Raw genomic sequence first — 23991 nt, 5'->3', positions numbered from 1 at the left:
GTTCTCTGTAGGTGAGAGATGCTGAGGTTGAAATGAGCTCAGTGATTTCAACATGGATAAGGTGTACATTATTACCAAAATAGATTGCTTGGGTCAGTATGGTAATTAGAATGATCTCACTCAAAAGCTGCAGTTCGCAAACCATAAACTAAGATGCCCAAAGCTCTGCAGCAAAGTCATAGAAGTGGCCCAATATCTTGTAAATGTTCAAGGAAAACACAGTGAAATATACTGCATGTACCACTAGCTCAAGATAGTTTACAATTTCCACTTTAGACCATGCTACATTCCTTTCAGTAACATCATATCTTTGAAAAACAGGGTTTTGGTGGCTGCTGTGGTAAAAAGCAGATACTGACATGAAAATTAATGTTGAATAGAAAATGAGGGCGGTAGTTTTTAATGTGATTCCCAGATTTAAAAAGTTAAGTAGTGCCTAACAGGTATATATATTCCACAAGTAAGAAATTAAAATTATTTAAAGATAAAACAAAAATGTACTCTTTTCCTTCAATTTGTGTGTTCTATGTTCTTCATGTACACATCCCATTGATAAGTAGTTGAAGTTATTTAAGAATAAAACGAAAATATTTTTTGTCCATTTTATGCATATTTCTTTTATATAATCAACAAGTTATTGGGACATAAATATGTATGAAGTTGTTTTAGCCCAACTACTTAATAAATGGAACTTTTAGTTACTTAATTTGACCCAGAGGCACCAAAATAATTACTGAGACACTACGGACACTAAGACTGAGAAAGTTTAGAAATCTCTGTCTACAGAGATCTTCATTACTGTTACTAAGACCAAACAACTTTATTTTCTTTTTTTATTTTATTTTATTTTAAGTTCTGGAATACATATTCAGGACTTGCAAGTCTGTTACATAGGTAAACATGTGCCATGGTGGTTTGCTGCACAGATCAACACAACACCTGCACACATTAAGCCCTGCACACATTAGATATTTATTCTGATACTCTCCCTACCTTTACCCACCCCTCCCCACTCCAACAGACCCCAGTGTGTGTTGCTCCTCTTTCTGGGTCTATGTGTTCTCATTGTTCAGCTCCCACTTATAAGTGAAAACATGTGGTGTTTGGTTTTCTGTTCCTGTGTTAGTTTGCTGAGGATAATGGCTTCCAGTTCTATTCATGTCCCTGCAAAGGACACGATTTCTTTCCTTTTTATGGTTGTATAGTATTCCATGGTGTATATGTGCTACATTTTCTTTATTCAGTCTATCATTGATGGGGATTTGGGTTGATTCCATGTCTTTGCTATTTTAAATAGTGTTGCAATGAACATACATGTACCTGTATCTTTATAATAGAATGATTTACATTCCTTTGGGTATATACCCAGTAATGGGACTCCTGGGTCAAATGGTATTTCTGGATCTGGGTCTTTGATAAATTGCCACACTGTCTTCCACAATGGTTGAACTAATTTACATTCCCACAAACAGTGTAAAAGTGTTCCTGTTTCTCCACAGCTTCACCAGCATCTTTTGTGTCTTGACTTTTTAATAATCACCATACTGACTGGAGTGAGATGGTATCTCAATGTAGTTTTGATGCTCATTTCTCTAACAATCAGTGATGTTGAGCTTTTTTTCATATGTTTGTTGGCTACATAGTAGACACAATAAAAAACAATAAAGGGAATATCACCACTGACCCCACAGAAGTACAAACAACCATTAGAGGACGCAATAAACACCTCTAAGCAAATAAACTAGAAAATCTAGAAGAAATGAACACATAAATTCTGGACACATATACTCTTCCAAGATTGAACCAGGAAGAAGTTGAATCCCTGGATAGACAAATAACAGATTCTGAAACCAAAAAAAAAAGCCCAGGAATAGACAGATTTACAGCTGTATTCTACAAGAGGTACAAAGAAGAGCTGATATCATTTCTTCTGAAACTATTCCAAATAATTGAAAAGGAAAGATTCCTTCCTAACTCATTTTATGAGGCCAACATCATCTTGATATCAAAACCTGGCAGAAATACAACAACAAAAAATAAAACTTCAGACCAATATCCCTGATGAACACTGATGCAAAAGTTCTCAATAAAATACTGGCAAACCAAATCCAGCAGTGCATCAAAAAGCTTATCCACCACGGTCAAGTTGGCTTCATCCCCTGGATGCAAGGTTGGTCCAACATATGCAAATCAATAAATGTGATTCATCACATAAACAGAACTAAAGACAAAAATCACATGATCATCTCAATAGATGAAGAAAAGGCCTTTGATAAAATTCAACATCCCTTCATGTTAAAAAGAAACTCTCAGTAAACTAGGTATTGATGGAGCATACCTCAAAATAATAAGAGCCATTTATGACAGGCCCATAGCCAATATCATACTGAATGGGCAAAAGCTGGAAGCATTCCCCTTGAAAACAGACACAAGACAAGGATGCCCTTTCTCACGACTCCATTTCAACATAGTTTTGGAAGTTCTGGCCAGGGAAATAAGGCAAGAGAAAGAAATAAAGGATATTCAAATAGAACAGAGGAAGTCAAACTGTCTCTGTTTGCAGATGACATGATCCTATATCTAGAAAACCCCATTGACTCAGCCCAAAAGCTTCTTAAACTGCTAAGCAACTTCAGCAAAGTCTCAGGATACAAAATCAATATGCAGAAATCACAATCATTTCTATACACCAACAACAGATAAACAGAGAGCCAAATCATGAATGAACTCCCATTCACTATTGCTACAAAGAGAATAAAATACCTAGGAATAAAGCTAACAAGGAAAGGGAAGGACCTCTTCAAGGAGAACTACAAACCACTGCTCAAGGAAATCAGAGAGGACACAAACAAATGGAAAAACATTTCATCCTCATGGGTAGGAAGAATCAATATTGTGAAATTGCCCTATTGCCCAGCAGATTCAATGCTATTCCCATTAAACTACCATTGACATTCTTCACAGAATTAGAAAAATCTACTTTAAAATGCAAGTGGAACCAAAAAAGAGTCCACAGAGCCAAGACACTCCTAAGCAAAAATAACAAAGCTGGAGGCATCAGAGTACCCCACTTCAAACTGTACTACAAGGCTACAGTAACCAAAACAGCATAGTAATGGTACAAAAACAGACGCATAGACCAATGGAACAGAATAGAGGTCTCAGCAATAAGACCACACATCCGCAACAAACATCTGATCTTTGACAAACCTGACAAAAGCAATGGGGAAAGGATTTCCTATTTAATAAATGGTGCTGGGAGAACTGGTTAGCCATACGAAGAAAGTAGAAACTGGACCTCTTCCTTATACCTTACACAAAAATTAACTCAAGATGTATTAAAGACTTAAATGTAAAAGCCAAAACTATAAAAATCCTAGAAGAAAATCTAGGCAATATCATTCAGGACATAGGCATGGACAAATATTTCATAATGAAAATGTCAAAAGCAATGAGAGCAAAAGCAAAAATTGACCAAAGGAATCTAATTAAACTAAAGAGCTTCTGCACAGCAAAAGAAACGATCATCAGAGTAAACAGACAACCTACAGAATGGGAGAAAAATTTTGCAATCTATCCATCTGACAAAAGTCTAATATCCAGAATCTACAGGGAACTTAAACAAATTCACAAGAAAAAAAAAAAAAAAAACATTACAACACGGGCAAAGGACATAAACAGACACTTCTCAAAACAACTTGATTTTATTACATTAAAAGAAACTTCTAGGTCTAGTAAATAGGGGCTAGACTTGGTACTTGTTGAGCCCTTGAATTTTGGAGGCAATATATACCACATTTACACTTGTGTCTGCGACCCAGTGTTAAATGAGACACAGGTCAAGAGACGACTCTTTGGCTGGTCTAGGATATTGTATAAATAGATCTATCACTCTGCCCTTATATGACAAAAAAAAAAAAAAAAAAAAAAAAAAAAAACGAAAAAAACCTTATGGGAATCACAACACCTGCAGTAGATTGGAATATTGTATGTATCCTGAGGGAAATCATAATAGGAGAATCACACTAAAGATATCTAGAGTTTTGAAGTAAAGCTGATCCCTCTTCACTTTCTAAAACAGGTAATTATTCTGCTTTTAAAAACATCATTTGTTCTGTAACTAGGTCTTGTCCAGGAATCTTTTAGGCATAATTAACTTCAGCCTTGGTCAAGACTGACAATACTCCAAAAGTACCTGACAAAAGCAAACTCAAAAATTCTCTAAGGAGACATACCTTCAAATCAGGATCTACAAAATTCTCACAACTGAAGCCCCACTGAATAGGAGCTTACAATCCAAAGTTACAAAATAGATGGGGAATTTCACCATGAGCCAGAGAAAGCAGACATAAAAATATTAGGATTATACCCCCCACCAGTTTATAATTGAACAATAAGACAGAGGCTACCAAATAAAAATGTTTAAAATGACTACAGAAAGAAAAACTAAATATATATATGTGTATATATATACATACATATGTGTACATATATATATACATATATGTGTGTGTGTGTGTATATATATACACATATATATACACACACACACTAAATATAGAGCAGGAAGTTTTGGAGGGGAAATACCTGAAATGAAAATTACATCCATTGAAATTACAACAGTAGATGTGTTAAGTTGGAATGTAGATAAAAGCATAAGGAAAATTAATTAACTGGAATACATATCTTTAAAAAATTACCGAGAATGCTATATTGACAGGTAAATAGATGGAAAATACGAATGAGAAATACAGAGACATGGAGGATAAAATGAGAAGACTTAACACATATCTGAAAAGGTTTTCTGAAGGAGATAAGTTATTGGAAGAGATAATATCTGAAATTTTTAGCCTTGATAAAAGAATTGTGAAATTTCAAAACCAAACAGTCCTAAGTAGGATAAAAAAATAAGCTCACACCTAGACAACATAGTAAAATGGTAGAACAGTAGAGATATAAAGAAAATATTAAAGACATCTGGAGAGAAGCAGCACATTATCTACAAAGAAATAATGTATAGTCTGGGTCTGGTCTCAATATATTCAATGGTAACAATAGAAATCAAAAAATAATGAAACAATATACTCAGTGCAGAGCTAAAGTAACTCTCAATTTGCTGTTGAGAGAATTCCATGTCCAGTTAAACTACCATTTAAGAATGATAATGAATTAAATGTTTTCAGATCCATATTGTATGAGTTTACCATTAACAGACACTTACTAGTGAACTTGGAAGTATCTGCCTTAGTAAGAAAGAATCTCAATCTATAAAGAAGGAAGTGTGAGCAAAGAGACTGAAAAAAAAATCAGTAATTCCAAGCAAACTGCCAAATGTTATAATATAATCACAATAGCTATTAACTTAAGAAGTACAAAAACAAGTTCAAACTAAAATATGTAAGGTTGACATTTAAGACAGAATGATGGTGATTAGAGTTCCAGTGTTTCAGGGCTCCTGTATTTTTCCAATGGAGGGAAGAGAGAGTGATTAATTATACACTTTGTTAAAGAAAGTTTGCATATTAGAATTTTAAGAGAAACACAAAAAGACAAGAAACTGAATGCATAACTGTAAAATTACTAGGGTTGGAAGAGGTTATAAGATGCTTAATGCATGACTGCAGTAGACCAAGTGGCTACAGAAATTGATATATTCATAATGAACTGGATGTTTCTAACCCACCTATCATTAAGTTGAGCATACCCACAGGCACTCCATCATCTAGTGGAAGTAAACATATTCAAGATCTGACTGTTGCAGTTCCCAGGTTGGACAAGCAAGTAGTTCACACTCCTAACATGTCTACTCCAGCCACATAGTGACATTCTACCTTCTCCCACATCCATAGCCTTATAAAAAGTTGTCTAGGACCATATTTTGAGTCTTATTTACAGGAGGCTTATCATGACATAGATAGAAATGCACTTTTACAATGCAACAGTGGTGGCTCTGAAAGACAGTGAAAACTAAAATTCTTCCAATGGGACAAATGTGAAATGCTTTAATTTGTGATCAGGATGAAAGGAGAAATGTTCTTAGGTAAACATCTACATCTACTAGTAGGTTCTTAAAGAAGCAAAACAGGAAAATTGATGACAAAGGGTCTTAGAGAAGAGCTATGTATATGAACTTCTGGCAATGGTCGCAGAGTATATTTGTGTCTCATGTGATGTAAGTACTCAAACAAAATTCTCCTCCATGGAGAATATTCTTCAAAATCAAGTAAGATGATCCATTTGTTGTTGTTGTTGTTGTTGTTGTTGTTTTGTTTCAAATTAGTACTGACCTTTAATCAAAGAACTATAAATTCCCAGGTAGTCTTGGAAGTAAGACGGCTCAGTATTTGGTAACGCCTGTATTTGACTTTTCTTCCTCCTTTGCAACTGTGCAAGGTTTCTGTCTGGGTTTCTTCAGAAGATCTCTGCCTCCTTGTCCTGGCATTATGGAGACTCAGGCCCTAACGAAGTGCATTTAAGAGGTTTTAAATAATTAAATAATGCCAAGCGGATGGTGATCAGCTCAAGGCAGATATGCTACAAAAAGCCAACTGAGGTCCCTCCAAGCTCATGGATGGAGCAAGGCTGACACTTCCCAATGGGCCTCGGGTTTCTCCACATGCTGTGCAGAGCCCACGGTGAAGTTGCTAAGGCTCTCCATTCATCTGCAGAAGCACACTCTTTTTTGCACAGCTGGAAGACTGTGCTTACGGTCTTTAATCTTCTCTCTGAAAAGCATCCAATTTAGGAATTTTTGCAGTAATCATTTCAGAGTAATGAAAAATGGACAGAACAATAGAACATTTCAAATGTGATATGCACACTCTGTGCACTTCTCTCTAATGTATGTTTAAAAAGATGTATTAGTCATCCTGAGGAACCCTCTTTTGTCTCCTCACACAATCAAATTGCACCTGCATGCAGACCACAAACATCATAATACAGTTAATTTACCCAATGTACTCATTTCTCCCTCATAACAATGCCCATAAGATAGCATTCAATTTTGTTTTAAAGTTTTAAAGTTTCCTCACATACAAGATTGGGCTGGAATGAACATTTTTTCACTTTGCAGTGTTGCAAAGCACCATAGTAGAGGCTAATGTGTGCCATTGTGCCTGGTTCAAGTCTTTTTTTTTTTTTTTTTAACTTTTAAATTTCCATAGGTTTTGCAGGAACTGGTGGTATTTGGTTTCATGAGTAAGTTCTTTAGTGGTGATTTGTGGGATTTTGGTGCATTCATTATCAGAGCAGTATACACTGAATGCAATTTGTAGTCTTTTATCCCTCACCCACCTCCCACCCTTTCCCATGCTTCCCCAAAGTCCATTGTTTCATTCTTATGCCTTTGCATCTTCATTGCTTAGCACCCACTTAAGAGTGAGAACATAACAAAGTTTGATTTTCCATTCCTGAGTTATTTCACTTAGAATAATAGTATGCAATTCCATCCAGGTTGGTGTGAATGCCATTAATTCATTCATTTTTGTGGCTGAGTAGTATTCCATGGTATGTATATAAACCACAGTTTCTTTATCCACTCACTGATTGATGTATGCTGGTTCCATATCTTTGCAATTGTGAATTGTGCTGCTATAAGCATATGTGTGCAAGTGTCTTTTTTGTATAATGACTTATTTTCCTCTAGGTAGATACCCAGTAGTGGGATTGCTGTTTCAATTGGTAGTTCTACTTTTAGTTCCTTAAGGAATCTTCACACTGTTTTCTACAGTGATTGTACTAGCTTACACCCCCACCAGCAGGGTAGAAGTGTTCCCTTTTCACCATATCCATGCCAACATCCATCATTTTTTATTGTTTTATTATGGCCATTCTTGCAAGAGTAAGGTAGTATTGCATTGTGGTTTTGATTTGCATTTCTCTGATCATTATTGAAGTTGAGTATTTTTTCATGTTTGTTGGCCATTAGTATGTCTTCTTTTGAGAATTGCCTATTCATGTTCCTTAGCCCACTTTTTGATGGGATTGTTTGTTTTTTCTTGCTAATTTGCTTGAGTTCCTTGTAGATTCTGGATATTAGTCCTTTGTCAGATGTATACATTGTGAAGATTTTCTCCCACTCTGTGGGTTGTCTGTTTACTCTGCTGACTGTTCCTTTTGCCATGCAGAAGTTACTTAGCTTAATTAAGTCCTACCTATTTATCTTTGTTTTTGTTGCATTTGCTTTTGGGTTCTTGGTCATGAAGTTTTTGCCAATTACTATGTTTAACCCCAATACCCAATATGGTCTCATACAACAAGGACCACTCCGCTAGCTGGTAGCAAGTTGATTACATTGAATACCATTCTGCATGGATAGGGAAAAAATTTATCCTCACTAGCATAGAGTTGTTATCTATTTAGATTTGTTTTCCCTGCCTACCAAACTTTTGCCAGCACCAATGTGGACCCACTGAATGTTAATAGAAAATTACAATAATCATATAAAGACAGTATCACAAGGGAATAAAGGTTAGGGTCTCCTCACCAGATAAAATCCCCACCCAACTGTGGCTAGATGCAAAGGAAAATGGAATAGGTAGTCAGTAATAGAAATCATGGATAAGTTGCCACTTATTTCTGGTTGTCCATGAAAATCACTGACACATAAATAATGCAGTCTTGTGTTAGTGTAGTCTTGCCAGCCAAAATGATTTCATTGGGTTTTTCCCTCAGAAGCTTACGTTATAAAAATAATATGGTCCCTTCGTGTTCCAGGTGCTTTGGGAGCTGGGTGTTAAAGTGCAGACATGGCCAAGTCCAAGAACCACACCACATACAAACATTCCTGAAAATGGCACAGAAATGGCATCAAGAAACCCTGATCACAAAAATATGAGTCTCTTAAGGGGATAGACCCCAAGTTCCTGAGGAACATGGACTTTTCCAAGAAATGCAACAAGAAGGGCCTAAAGAAGATGCAGGCTAACAATGCCAAGGCCATGCGTGCACTTGCTGAGCCTATCAAGGCCCTCATTAAGCCAAAGGAGTTTAAGCCCAAGATGCCAAAGGGTGTCAGCCACAAGCTCAATCAACTTGCCTACATTACCCATGCCAAGCTTGGGAAGCATGCTTGGGCCCTCATTGCCAAGGGGCTCAGGTTGTGTGGGCCAAAGGCCAAAGCCAAGGATCAAACCAAGGCCCAGGCTGCAGCTCCAGCTTCAGTTCCAGCTCAGGCTCCCAAAGATGCCCAGGCCCCTACAAAGACTTCAGAGTAGAGATCTCTGTCTGCCAACATGAAGACAGAAGGACTGGTGTGACCCACCCTGGGCTGCTGTCAGCATGGGGCTGGTGTCTTCCTGTGTAATTTGTACAAATAAACCTGAGGCAGGAAAATACTAATAATAATATGTTTTTTCCTCAATTAAAAACTTAAGTTTCAATAGTGATTATACTTTTTCAAATTTTTACATGTTGCCTCCAAAACACTTATATGCCTCCCTGGTAAGAGACTAAGAATGAGTACTTCAGATCAATGCATGGGACTCTACAGTTAGGGTGAAGTTAATTCTCTTGTGGGCTACAGACTCCTAGAAGTACAGCTCTTAGGAGTGTACAGACTACTCATAAATCAGTTAGTCTATTATTGTAGCACTCAATGGGCATAAGTTTCCTGAGTGCTCTCAAAACCATTAACACATTATTTGAGTCATCATGAAGGTGTTCTATCCAAAGCCCTAGCATTTCTTTCTATCTTTAAGGTCAGTCACTTATAAAAAGAGATATTCAAGGTGAGACCATGTCACCTTAAGAAAATATACACGCAGATTCCCACAAGGCAAATAATATGATTTTAAGAAACAAAACACTGAAGTGCTGTTTGATATCTAATTTGAAACTGTATTATGTTAGCAATTACATGAGTGGAGGTTCTTCCAGTAATTTTTCCATGTGATTATCCTGACTGTTAGATTCAAAATGACCTTCATACAAAGACAGACAATATCACAAGCTAATGAGGAGAGGCGGTCCTGTGTAGGCAGGGCAGGAATGAGTCACAGGAATCCTTCATAAAAGTAATTATGCACCTGCTGGGGAGTGTTTTCTGACTCCAGTAAATATTGGTGCGCCTTTCCTCGGCACTGCAAGATGAAAATTTGTTGAAGGCTGTGACCTACCATAGTTTTCACAAAAGTGTTTTTGGGGGCTATTTTGTTTACTAGAATTACACAAATACAAATCAGTCAAGCCTGAGCTACAAGTGGACAATAGAGTTAAATATGTTATCAGACATAAAGGACCAAAAAAAAAAAAAAAAAAAAATCAGAAACCAACAAGCTATAGATTGAGGGACAATAGCCAGGAAGGAAAATTTACCAATTTACTAACTAGAATCTGGGATGAGGAGAAACTTCTATTCTCATAACAGAACCCAGACACAGAGTGATGGCAGGCTGTAACCAAGATCCTAAAGTCAATTTAACAATGTAAGGACTTTATTGTTTGCAGAGGCAGGTAGGGAATAGTGTCACTGAAAACACCCAGATTTTGTTCTGTTAAAAATCCTGTTGAGCTGGGCACAGTGACAGATGCTTGTAGTCCCAGCTACTAGAGAGGTTGAGGCAAAGGATCACTTGAGCCCAGGACTTTGAGACCATCCTGGACAGAATGAGTCCTCATTGCTAAGGAAAAAAAAAATTAATAATAATTTTGTTTTAAAAAATTAAAAATTTACAAAAAATTCAGTTGACTCTTTTTTTTTTTTTTTTTTAAATGGCGTCTAACTCTCTCCCAAGTTGGAGTGCAGTGGTGCCATCTTGGCTCACTGCAACCTCTGCCTCACAGGCTCAAACAATTCTCCTGCCTCAGCCTCCCAAGTAGCTGCGATTACAGTCACCTGCCACCATACCCGGCTAATTTTTGTACTTTTAGTAGAGATGGAGTTTTGCCTTGTTGGCCAGGCTGGTCTCGAACTCCTGGCCTCAAGAGATTTCCCGCCACTTTGGTCTCCCACAGTGCTGAGATTATAGACCTGAGACACTGCCTGACTCCCACTGACTCTTGACCTTTGTGAGTAGTCTTTACTGTTTCATCTGCTACTATCTCTTGTGTTCACCACACCCAATATTTATTTAAGATTTGATACTTAGTTAACTTTCTTTTTATCACGCTAAGCACTTCCATTGTTCAGAATGACTTTTGCATTTCCATAGTCAACTCTTCCAGATCAGTTTCTTGGTTTTGCCATCTCTAGGAACCTTCAGCACCCCAACTTTGGTCACCCACTCCCACAGCCGCATCCTGAACCTCCTAGACACTTGTTACAACTCTGCGCTTGAAATGTTCAGTTCCCACACACTACTATTCAATCCCAGGATCCTGTCCTTCTTGCTGTCTCATTCAGTTACTCCTTCACCTGCTCCTGATCCACAAGCCCTCCTGTTCCTTTTTCCCTTCAGAGACCATTCTTGTCTTCATATCTTTCCTCGTTCAACTTAGAGTCCGTATCTCCACACTTGAATTATTTTCTTGCCAAAATTTTACTACCTTGTCTCACTGTCTTTTCAATGTTCTCACTTGGTAAATAGCCTAACACTGAATTAACCTGTATCAATTATTATTTAATTTCTGTGGCCTATCAAATAATCTTCCTCACCTTCGTCCCTCCTTATTCTTAATGGAGAAAATAGAATGCCTTTTACTTAATCGAGAAAATTGAAGCCATGAAGTGGAAATGCCCTCAATGCTTTGCCATCCCCTCTACAACCTCACATGCATTTGTCAATCCCCCTTCTTGTTACCTCACTGCCTCTCCAATTAAGTTGTGTTTCTCTAGTTCTCTGAGTACTTCTTCATCCATGCTCTGGATTGGGTAACTTTCCGCTCCCACTTAAATGTGTTTTTTCACAATTAAAAACTTTAATTTAGTAATTTTTTTAAAGTAATTTAGTTAATCATCTATGGAATGTTTTCCGTCAGTATATTCACAGTCCACGTTGCCCTTTTTTAAAAATTTTCCTTTTCTTTCGGCCAGTTTCTCCAAAGCACCATTTAATAAGAGCAAGTTTTTGAGCACCTACTATGAACTAGGTGTTTTACATAAATTAGCACCTACCACATGAGGTAGCTATTATTATTGCAGTTCTACAGATTAGGAAACTGGATCTTAGATGCAGTTATGTAAATTACTTAGCATTCCACAGTGACTGGCAGATTTGGGACTGGAACCTAGGTCTGTCTACACTGAAGTTTGTCTCTTTCTTTTAGTAATTTTGCCTTGGTTGCCCTCTCCCTGATCTACAGTGCATGTTTTTCCTGTTTCCATCTCTTTACATCTGCAAAAAGGCAAAGTAAAGGAGAGTTGATAGCAGTAAAAACAATCACTTACCGAGGTAAAGAGCTTGTTCAACTAATGGGAACAGAAGGAATCAGAAGGACCTAGGCTGACCTCAGCCTGTCTTCTCCTCAAGGAATCCAGGGTGAATGAATGGTGACCTGGAACAAAGACAGTGACTCCCACTTCCCACAGTGCTCCATGCTATGCTCTTAAAGATGGCGTACCAGCAAATGGGGCTGCAAACTGGCCCAGCCTCCCTCAGATTAGCCTCAAATCATACAGCAAATGGAACTCAAAGGCGCAAAGAGAGATATTAGGTACTTAGCTCCACGCTGAATCTACACCACTCACATTCAGGTGTTCTGGTGAGGATGGGCACCTTGACAGACCTGTGAGTCACTCCCTGACTGCTCACTGGGGATCTATTAAGGAGGAAACACTGTACTATGAAGGGGAATCCAATAGAAAGCTCATCATTGACCGTTTTATATAATAGTGGGGCAGATGGATCACGTGCATAATGAATTGTATTAAAGATAGAAAATAAGTTCCTAAGAGAAATACAGGTAAAGTACAACTTGTGGCCAAAGAAGGGAAATATTACCATGGCAGGAAAAAGAGCTTTCTTAAACACATAGAATTTAAACCGGAGCAGAGAGAATTTGGAACTGTAGAGACAGTTTTAAAGGACAGGTCATGGGACCATACCAATAGGAGCTACCAGCTAGGAATGTGATGCGATGTGTGTGTGTGTGTGTGTGTGTGTGTGTGATCTGAAGAGAAACCTGAACATGAAGTAGTTATGGTAAAGAGCTAAAAGTCTGAGCTATCTAAAACATTGAAAATGGGATGGCTAGGAGAGGAAGATGTTTTTGGAAAAGCCCTCCAATCTCTTTCTCTCTTTCTAAGACCACTCCTGTCTCCTCATCTTTCCTTATTCAGAGTAGATTGGGTTCAACCCTTGATGGCTCCTGCATGCCAGGCTAAAAAGTATGGGCCATGGGCATTAGAATTGGGGAGATTATGAAATATACTGTTTGTGTTTGCTTTTTGACCAGGCATGAGAAACTCAGAGCTATTCTTTAAGAAGGTTAATCTAATAGCAGTATTTGAAGAAATTAGAACACTAGAGAGACAGCAAATCAAGCTCAAAGTTGTAATGATTATGAATACTATTAGGTTTTTTTTTTTTTGAAATTGTGAAGTTTTTCCACTCACCATAATATCAAAGACTATCTATTAAAACCCATATTATACCATTCTCTGTCTCATTTATGCAATTGACATTTCAAAGACACAAATTTTATCATCAGCTTTTGTAAACCTCATAGCCTTATTTCTTTAAAAAAGATACAAAAGGACAAATGACACTATGAACTGAAAAAATATGTAAGTAATAAAATACAGACTTCAGCAGTACAGAGAAAGAAATATACTTTGGCGAAGTGTTTAACTACCTAGGCACTTGTTAAAATACAGATTATCAGGCTCATGAGAGCTAAGTCAGCAAGTTTTTCTGTAAAGGGCCAGAAAGTAAATAATTTAGGCTTTGTAGGACACTTGATCTCTGTCAAAAATACTAAATTCTGCTCTTGTAGCAAAGAAGCAGCCACATAAAAGTCATAAAAGAAAAGGTATGGTTATGTTATGAGAAAACTTAATTTATATAAATGGTACATGGGCATTCAATAGTAGCAAAAATTAGGGGCTGAAAATTTGATGAGAGATGGGATATTTACCTAATCTTAAAGTATATCCCCATATATTAAATGCTTAGTAATTAATAATTAATGCTTAGTAATTAATACCTTAATAGGTATTAATTAACTTCACCAATAGAAAAACCTAGAAGACATAATGTTAGCCACGTGGTAAAAAATAAACATCACCAGAAATCATATGCTACTTGAAATAATACAATAAAAAGAGCACAGCATCATTTCTGTGATATCCCTGCAAAAGATACAAAACCCAAATCCATTCAGGAGAAAATGTCTGTCAAACATGAACTGAGGGATGTTCTACAGAGTAACTCTTATGGACTCTTCAAACATTTCAGTGTCGTTAAAAGAGAAAGAGAAACTGAAGAAATTATCTGATCGAAAGAGACTAAAGTGATATGGCAGATAAATATAATACATGATCCTGGACCTTTCAAAGGACATTATTGGGAGAAGCAGCAAAATCTGATTAGGATCAGTAGATTACAGAGTAACATGGTATCAATGTGAATTTTCTGATTTGTATGGTTGTACTGTGGTTATATAGGAGAATGTTCCTGTTTTTAGAAAATGCACACTGAAGCATTAAGGTGTGATGGGGCTTAATATCTTTAACTCTCTTGAATGGCTGAGAAAAAAACAAAATGTATAAATGCAGGGAGTGAGAGAACAATAACACAATATGGTAAAATATTAGTAATTGCAGTATCTGGTTGTAGAGTATACAAGAATTCTTCAGACTCTTTTTGCCACTTTCCTATCAGCTTCAGGTTATTCAAAATAAAATGTTAAAAAATGTTTGGCTGTAATACATCAACTAAATACAGAAAAAAATGCCCAAATCCCTGGGAATAGAGAAAGAAAGAAAGTTTAAAGCAATGAGAGGGTGATATGATCAATTCATACATTGGACAGATCATCAATTCATCAGAAATTTCCATCTGACTTTGAACAGAAGCTTCCCAACTTCCAACAACATGTGATTCAATTAAGGAAAAAACAAAATTGAACCTTGTCAAACAGAAAATACTAACGAAACCATGATGTACTTCAACACGGCTCAAAATAACTTCATCAATGTTAAAGGAGCTAAACAGATCAAAATTACAAGCAAGAGTTATAAAAAGTAGCACATGACTATGATGTCATGTGTATTGCCAATGTCCCAGAGTTGCCATTATATTTAAATTTAAACTAAAAATTATTTACCTAAGAAGGGGGCAAATCTAGGTATTATTGAACTCCAAATTTATGCAATTTGTAGATCCCTATCTAGAAAAAAGAATACAAAATTATGTACAACAATTAATATTTATCAAGAAAGACAAAATAAATTATGGTAAACTACAAATTTTAAGAAGCTGAGAAGTATAAAAAAAAGACGAATGTTTTTATAAAGTAGATGCTTGGCATGGCTTTTTCATGCTTTTCCCTATATTTTGTGGCTGCATATCTTTACCTTTCCATGTGACAAAATTCTGTATTATCATAATCTACACAGAGAAAGAAATGTGCTGTGCTAGTGAGAAGCCCTAACATTGAAACTTTATTGACTACAAGTGGATCTGTCACTGTCCATGGATAAAATGTTTCTCAAAGATGTTATTATGCTTGTACAGAACATTGAAGGATGACCTCTGAGCTTATAAAAGGCCTAGATAAGTTAGAAATCCAGGAGCTATACGGAACCATCCAAGTATGTAGACCCTTGAAGCATTTTGTGAATATATAAAGGTGAATAGCTAAAGAATACGCTTTTGAGACCTGATGGGACTTGGTTACTATTTACGTACAAGAGTGACACAGATAAAAGTCTATTGCTAACTAAGTTTAGAAGAGTTCCTTCAACAAGAATAAATAAAAATTCTGAGCAATAAGAAGGCCTGGAGTTGGGGGGAGGTACATAAAATATTAGTACGTCTTACAATCAAGGGCCCCTTGGATTCATTTGGCAGTTTATTTTGTTCCCTTGCTTATTATGAGCAATTCTAGCTCACAATTCAAGGAATTTAGGACAACTAAAACAAAGTATTTATAACAAATGAAAATATACAGTGATTTAAAACCTCCCTGGGTTAGGGGCTGGATTAGGACCCATTAGGAGATTTAGGATCTGGTCTAAGTCGGGTCCCAGCAGTGGGATGGCATTCAAAAGCAAGCAGGAGCAGAAAGAGCCAGAGAATTATTTGACCTAAAGCCCTATGAAAGGTATAAAGTGAGAAAGCTAATTCTAGAGCAGGAGGAAGAAGGTCAAGAGTGAAGTCACATAGAACTTGGGGGACTGCCAGGAACAGGACTTAGAGCCCCAGTGTTGCCCTGGTTAAAGTCCCACATAGCTCAGCCTTCCTGTCCTGGTTCCTGAAAGAGCCCAGGAATGCAGCTAGAAATCATCTGCCATATCTAAGCAGTTGAAAGAATTGCAACTGTTTAATCACAAAAGGCAAAGCTAAAGAAGAGCTTGAATTATTCTCAGATTAAAGAGCTGCTGCCATGCAGAAAAAGGAGCAAATTTATTCCGTATTTCCATGCAAAAACTAAAATCAGCATGTGAAATTTACCAGGAGACAGATTTTGAGTCCTTAAACAGGAACTTGACTGGAATTATTTGCCTTTGTTCACCTAGAAGAGTGCCTGGAACATCCTAAATTGCCAATGCTACTTGTTAAATTGATTAATATAAATAAGAAATGACTGTTCCGCAATTACAGTAATTTGATTATGGAATAGAACCTGATGATTCTTTCTGAGCTTTGGGTATTTTAATCAGGGATTTGACCACAATGACAGTCTTAGACATGAAATTGAACATGCACCAGGCACTATTCAAAGTGTCTTCCATATATTATTACATTTCATTCTCACAGCCACCCTTGAAGCAAGTTGTACTATTAATCCCATTTTACAGATGAGGCAACTGAGACACAGAGAGATTATAGTACTTGTTCAAAGTCATACAACAGAGTCAGGATTTGAACTCAGGGGACCTGTTTCTTGCCTCTCTGTCTTGCTATATCCCATTATCCCATCTGATAGAGAAGAGCTGGAATTGAGTCCAATATCACATGAGAGGTTAGTTGAGTGTTCTCTTCCTACATACTATGATTCTCAGACCATGCTGGATATCAGCTTTTGCTAATGTTAGATCAACCACCTCGTTTTTGGCTAGTTTAATCTATGTTAGCAAGACTGAATATTTAGACATATTAAACAAAACACCAATAAGATGCCACAACACAAGATGCATGACACTACATACACAAAACAAATTGAATAAAAACTAAAATCTATTTTGATGGGGGGGGGGTGCTCTCCTCCAGGTCTTCAACTTTATCAAAAAGTAGCATTTATTTGTTTTCTTCAGTTTCCAAGAACTTGGAGAGTTCAGTGGCGCCAGCACAACCCCCATTAAAAATTCTCACTCAGCCTCGCCCACATGCCTAGCAATCTTCTGTTTATTCTACTACAGTCAATTCAAAGTCACAAGAATGACACAGGTTATAAATTGCAGGAGCACAGGTGATGTGTGCAGTGAGGCAGCCTGACTGAGAATGCACGCCCAGTGAAGAAAAATCACTCTGAAGAGTTCAGGGTCAATAATTATGCTGATAGGGAAATCAGCGAAGAGGCAGGTGTCCTGGATAACAGGACATATTTCTTAGCCAGGAAATTATATTTTAAATGAAGGTAAGAAAACATGCTGCTTTGAGGTTGCCAGGTAATCCCAGGAAATATAATGTAGGATTTGTTCCCAAGAAAAGGATTAGGGTAATAGCAATTATTGTGCACCTATGAGGTACTGTAGACTGTACCAGACATGTTGTCATTATCTAATTTAATTTCCCCAAAGCCCAAGGTCACTCAGATAGTAAATGGCAGAGTTACAATTTGAACTCAGTTCCTTATGATTCCACATCTACTCTCCTCCTACTATATTAAGCTGCTCAATATATTGAGCAATATCTTGACAAATTTTGCCTTTAAGAAAGCATTCTAGTGGCCAGTGATGATGAGCGTTTTTTCATATGTCTGTTGGCTGCATAAATGTCTTCTTTCGAGAAGTGTCTGTTCATATCCTTTGCCCACTTTTTGATGGGGTTGTTTGATTTTTTCTTGTAAATTTGTTTACGTTCTTTGTAGACTCTGGATATTAGCTCTTTGTCAGATGGGTAGATTGTAAAAATTTTCTCACATTCTGTAGGCTGCCTGTTCACTCTGATGGTAGTTTCTTTTGCTGTGCAGAAGCTCTTTAGTTTAACTAGTTCAACCATTGTGGAAGACAGTGTGGCGATTCCTCAAGGATCTAGAACTAGAAATACCATTTGACCCAGTCATCCCATTACTGGGTATATACCCAAAGGATTATAAATCATGCTGCCATAAAGACACATGCACACATATGCTTATTGTAGCACTATTCACAATAGCAAAGACTTGGAACAAACCCAAATGTCCATCAATGATAGACTGGATTAAGAAAATGAGGCACATACACACCATGGAATACTATGCAGCCATAAAAAAGGATGAGTTCATGTTCTTTGTAGGGATATGGATGAAGCTGGAAACCATCATTCTGAGCAAACTATCACAAAGAGAGAAAACCAAACACCGCATATTCTCACTCATACATGGGAACTGAACAATGAGAACACTTGGACACAGGGTGGGGAACATCACACACTGAGGCCTGTCGTTGGGTAGGGGGAGGGGAGAGGGATAGCATTAGGAGATATACCTAATGTAAATGACGAGTTAATGGGTGCAGCACAACAACATGGCACATGTATACATATGTAACAAACCTGCATGTTGTGTACATGTACCCTAGAATTTAAAATATAATAAAGAAAAAAGAAACTATTCTGATTTTTTCAGGGTCTAATGCTACATAACATATCTGAAGTGGTTGTCTTTTGAAATCGTGCAGCCAAATTAATTTGTGGAAATGTTAAAGATAAGCATTATGGGATTATAAGCAGCTTCTTGATGGTACCAAAGCTGCAAGTGTCCCTGGACTTTTCAAGAAGTAAGTTGTGGCCAACCAGCATACTCAAGCTAGAAATGATGGAGATAGTGCTTAGCTCTCATCAGCTCTGCTGTAGTATCTACCTTGCAGATTGAGATGTGGGCCTCTGTAGACTGAAACCCGCATCACTCCAGAAATTAATTCCCGATTATGTGATGAAGGAACCCAACAAGGAAACACAACTGCAACAGAGAACCTTAGGCAAATATACTCATGAAGACAGAACTGAGGGGACCTAGGACTGCCATAGAACGCCAGCTTTAGCTAATGCAACCTCTGATGGAAGGAGAGTGAAAAGTTTGGATATTAGACCATTAGGGAGAAACAAAAGTTACATATTAAGAAAAGAAGATTCCAAAGGTACATACCAGCTGTCTTCAGAGTTCTCTGTAGCTATGGAAATAAAGCAGGGAGCAGAGATTAGATGCATTAGAGATTCATCTTTCAGGCCACCAAAGAAATAACTTCCTAATAATCAGAGCCAACTGAAAACTGAATGACTTGTGTGAAGAAGTTGGAAGATCCCTGTTAATGAAGGTGTCATCTCTCTCTTGGTTAAAATGAGAGCGAGAACAAAAAAGAAACAACTTAGCCAAATTGCCATTGCTATGGGTACTATGACGCTGTCACATAATTCTTGTGTTTATGATTCTCTCCAGTGCCTCCTATCTTTCTCTTTAAAAGACAAAAAAAAAAAAAAAAAAAGACTACAACAATCGCTCCATGTTTGGAAAATTATCTTTCCTGACTTTTCTGTTAGTAGAATGCAGTAAGGATACTGTTCACAGTAACTTCCCCAACTAAGATCGGATTATGCTTCTTTCCAGTCACCCTATTTGGCTCCCATACTCATCACTTCATGGCATGTTACTTTTACCAGCATGTCCGTGGCTTACCCAGAAATGCAACACATTGGATTTTGTTGTTCTGTAACGGCTGTGGGAGAATCAAGTGTAGACAGCAAAAGTTAGAACACAGATCATGATAAAATATCCCCCTTACCAATTATATATTGTTCTCTTTGGACCACTATTTTCCCTCATCCCTGAATTTACTCATTGTCAGTTTCCAGATAATACTTTTCTTTGCTTTTCAGATTCACTTTGAGTGTATACGTCAAAATTCTTGGGCTAGGTCCTCTGGCCTCCATTGCTGACTCTTGTTGCATTACCACTTTTATATTCAAGGAATCATGGAATTTCAGAGCTAGAAGAGAACCTGGAGATCATTTACACCAAATGCCTAATTTTATGAATGGGAAAACTGAAGCTACTAGAGCTGATATGATTTGCCCAAGGTCATAGGATTAGCAGCATAACTGGAACCACTGTTTTAATGTGTTGACCTGACTTCCCTGTCATAGGGATGTTGTCCATTTTCAGCTACTGGGCACTAATGACATCTAAGCTACCCTAACACCTGCCATCTGATCATTTCCTCTATTGAAGTCCCAAGCAACCAGGATCTGGCTGATTCATCTCTTAACACAGTAGGAAAAACACATATATAGACCTTTCTTCATCAAAGACAATTGCTCCTTTTGGCTGTGAGATCATTGTACAGAGGTACCAGTTCAATAAGAAAGCTTGTTTTGCTTTTGCACACTAAGATTAACATGTGTGTATGTGTGTGTGTTAAAGGAGAGATTTAAACAAAAGAGTAATATGAAAGAAAAATCGTGTAAAATAAAGCAAAATTAATCATAAAAAGAAGACATTTTTCTTCCCAGCCACCACCTAAATTAAATATTTTGTGTTTTTATTTATTAAAAATTTTATATACATTTGAACAAAAGTGACTTATTTTCTAAATTCTTAAAAAGAACAAATCTGGGATATCAAAAATCTCGAGCCAAATCTGTGCCATACATTTTTGTCTTTCATTTTGAGTTCCTAATCAGTACTAAATTGCCACAGATGGCACAGATATTGTCATCCTATAAACATCAGTTCATCTAGAGACCAACCAGCCCACAGCCCATCTGGAGGAAGAAAATAAACCAATATCCACTGTTTACCATCTATATGCTAGCCTCTTCCATATACATTATCTCACAGTAATCCCCACAATAATCCTGCAAGGTAGATATTGTTATTCCATTTGTTTTTAATAGAAAGAGGGAACTGAGCTCATATACTTCACAAATGGTAGAGCTAGAATTTGAGTGTAGATCTAGGTGATCTCTTTTTTTCTCTACATCATGCCATGTGTTACCCTCAAAGATCGCCAACATACCACAGCAGATTTGCTGAGCAGGAATGTGTCAATCATTAGAAAATGAGACAAAACAAGGAAAGGACACTGTGGAAACTGAGAAGAATGTCCAAATGGTTTGTGAGTCTAAGCAGAAGAAGTATCTCCCATGGCATGGAGGAGTTCCATTTTATTACTACATGGACTGCAAAATGTGGCTTTTGTTGTAAGGAGATTGGATATCCCAAGTTCCCTGGCTTAATCATTACATATTATATAAATATATCAGAATATCACATGTACCCTCAAATATGTACTAGATAGATACATAGATTATACATATATTTTAGAAAACACAAGAAAAATTTTCAAAAGCATGTTCTCAAAATATGGTTTTTAGTGACTAACAGTCCACGTGAATAAGTGTACCATAATTTTAACTATTCCTCTTTGGTTGGCTCTTTGGGTTTTGGTTTAGATTTTCTGTGTTTGTTTTGTTTGTTTGTTTGTTTTCTTTTTTTTTTTTTTTTGAGACAGAGTCTCACTCTGTCGCCCAGGCTGGAGTGCAGCAGCGCCATCTGATTACAGGCGTGAACCATGGGGCCCAGCCTCTTTGTTTCTATCCCAGTTTCTTCCTACTTTAAATAAATGCTGTTATTAACATCCTTGTATGTAAATCTCTGTAGTACTTTGGGCATTTTTTTGACCCCCACCTCAGGTCTACCCTCTTCTCCTAGAGTAAAAAACTGCCTATTTAAGTTTTGTCTGATGGGACAACTTGAACTTATGGGAAACTCGATAGTCCAGGACTGTTAGGAAGAAATATTATGAGGATGGAATAGGAAAAATCTCGGGCAGAGTAGAGATCGGCCTTATAAAAAGTCACTATGGGAAAAGCATTTGGAGGTCCAGGCACAGAAAGCAAAAAGGGTACAGTAATGTCTTTGGTTAAATTCCAGAAACTAACCACATCAGAGCATTCCAGGTTGCAAGCAAGGCAGAGCCACAGGAAGAGGTCAGGACAGACAGTGGTAATCTTCTAAGTAGAAGATGTGTCCATGCATAGGGGCCAGCCTCAAGTTGGGGCTATGGGAGCTGGCCAAAACCAAAGAAGGGACTGGCATGAGCTAGGCTAGATGCAGAGACCTAGCCAGCAGGTTAATCTGGGAAGGATATGTGTATCCTTCCACATATTTCTCTGTATATTTGAACAAAAATATGATAACTCTATACATCATATTCTGTGATTTGATTTTCTCATGTAATGTACTGGAGATGCTTTTCCATGTCAGTATATATAAAGCTAATTTGTTAGTTTTAATTTATGCACTAATTTTCATAGTATGGCTATAACAATTTACATAACATTTTCCCAACTAATGAATAATTTGATTTTTTTTTCATTTTTTAAAAAATTCTACTAATACCAGCATTTTTCCTAGTCATCATCTTGCATCAGTTTGGCATTATCACTCCGAGACAGACATTAAAACATCTGATTTCCCACCCACATTGGTTGAAAATGATGATGGACCTGATTAATTAACAAAAAATGGAATCTAAGCAGAGGGAAGGAGGAGGAAAGGACACAATGCAAGTGGTCGGGGTGTTTTCATAACTTTCACTGACATATTTATTACACTTAGAAATGGTATGGTTCAGTAGAAAACACAGGTCTGAGGGGACTCAGGAGACCTAGGATTTGGGATTTTGCTATCACTTATTATCTCTTTTGGCCACAATCTCCTCTCACTATCTGTTGAAGAGAACTGTATTAGATGACCTCCAACAGTGGTTATTCTATGGATTATTTAATGCAGATAGATTAAAATTTAGGTGTTAAAGGGGTATGTGTATGTGCGTGTGTGTGTGCACGTGTCTTTGTCTATGAAAAAGAAAGAGAAGAACAATGAGAATATAAAACAATGAAGAGAAAGAAACAGTAACAAAGAAAAAGTACTCAATATCATTCGTATCCTGAACTTGAGACTCCAGTTCTCATGTAATTAATATTTCTAATGCTCAGGGAAATGGGTCTGTAAATAGTCTTTCTAGTATATTACATTCAAGCCATAAATACTTTCCATGATTTTTTAAATGTTGACTGGACAACTTAAAGGCATGTAACTTCACACCTATATTTGGATATTGTCAGACTTGCAGATTTTGGCTCCAATTTTATGGGAACTGAGGGATTCAATAATTAGCAGTAAAAAACCTACTTTACCCATCATATCCAAAGCTTTCCAACAGAAGAATAACATTAATGAAGACAATCTAAGTGAAAAGGAGGTTATCACCTAAATCCTTCTTGTTCTGAATAAAGTTTCATTGGTACAAAAACTTGAGATATCAGAAAAAAACATTTTTTTTCAAATCCATTGCCTGCAAAACCATTGTTCTTAACCAACACTGCTCCACTGCCGTTTGCGACCATATTGAAGGACTGAGTTTCTCTCTGGTTAATATATTTGTAGGTTGAGAGACATAAGAGCCAGCAACGATATGGGTGAGAAACTTGTAAAACTTGTATCATTTATTAAGTTTCCAGAAGCAATTACAGACTTCACTGAGGGACTGGCCTGAGCATAAATGCATTTCAGAACCTTCAGTCTGGCTGTTCACCCATCCTATTCTCCCTTTATGTACCACTCAAGTCTATACATATTTACCTCCTTTTTTTCCTCCCTTTCTTCTTTCCTCTAGTTGGTGTCTCCTTCCTTCATTCATTCACCATTTCCTCCACCATTTATTCATTCTGTTTAATCAAATGTCTT

The 23991-nt window shown here is 37.1% G+C and overlaps 1 protein-coding gene and 1 long non-coding RNA gene across 3 annotated transcripts in view; both read left to right on the top strand.

The window, feature by feature from the left end:
• The window catches only part of LOC110741899, an 82680-nt gene that overhangs the window by 2139 nt on the left and 56550 nt on the right, over positions 1–23991 (top strand). Inside the window, exon 3 of one of the 2 annotated variants that reach the window (XR_004180066.1) lies at positions 20118–20199. The exons of the other annotated variant lie outside the window; for it this stretch is intronic. This is a non-coding gene — a long non-coding RNA (uncharacterized LOC110741899). Of the gene's footprint in view, positions 1–20117; positions 20200–23991 lie in introns of those variants that run through there. 2 annotated transcript variants of the gene reach the window in all.
• Positions 8674–9263, top strand: LOC116271473 (60S ribosomal protein L29-like). Its single transcript, XM_031658802.1, has one exon. It carries the CDS (start codon positions 8874–8876, stop codon positions 9213–9215), a length of 342 nt encoding a protein of 113 aa, XP_031514662.1. The 5' UTR covers positions 8674–8873; the 3' UTR covers positions 9216–9263.

Source organism: Papio anubis, chromosome 1, assembly GCF_008728515.1.
Source record: "Papio anubis isolate 15944 chromosome 1, Panubis1.0, whole genome shotgun sequence".
Taxonomy (NCBI): domain Eukaryota; kingdom Metazoa; phylum Chordata; class Mammalia; order Primates; family Cercopithecidae; genus Papio; species Papio anubis.
This window is presented reverse-complemented; position numbering and strand designations above follow the sequence as displayed.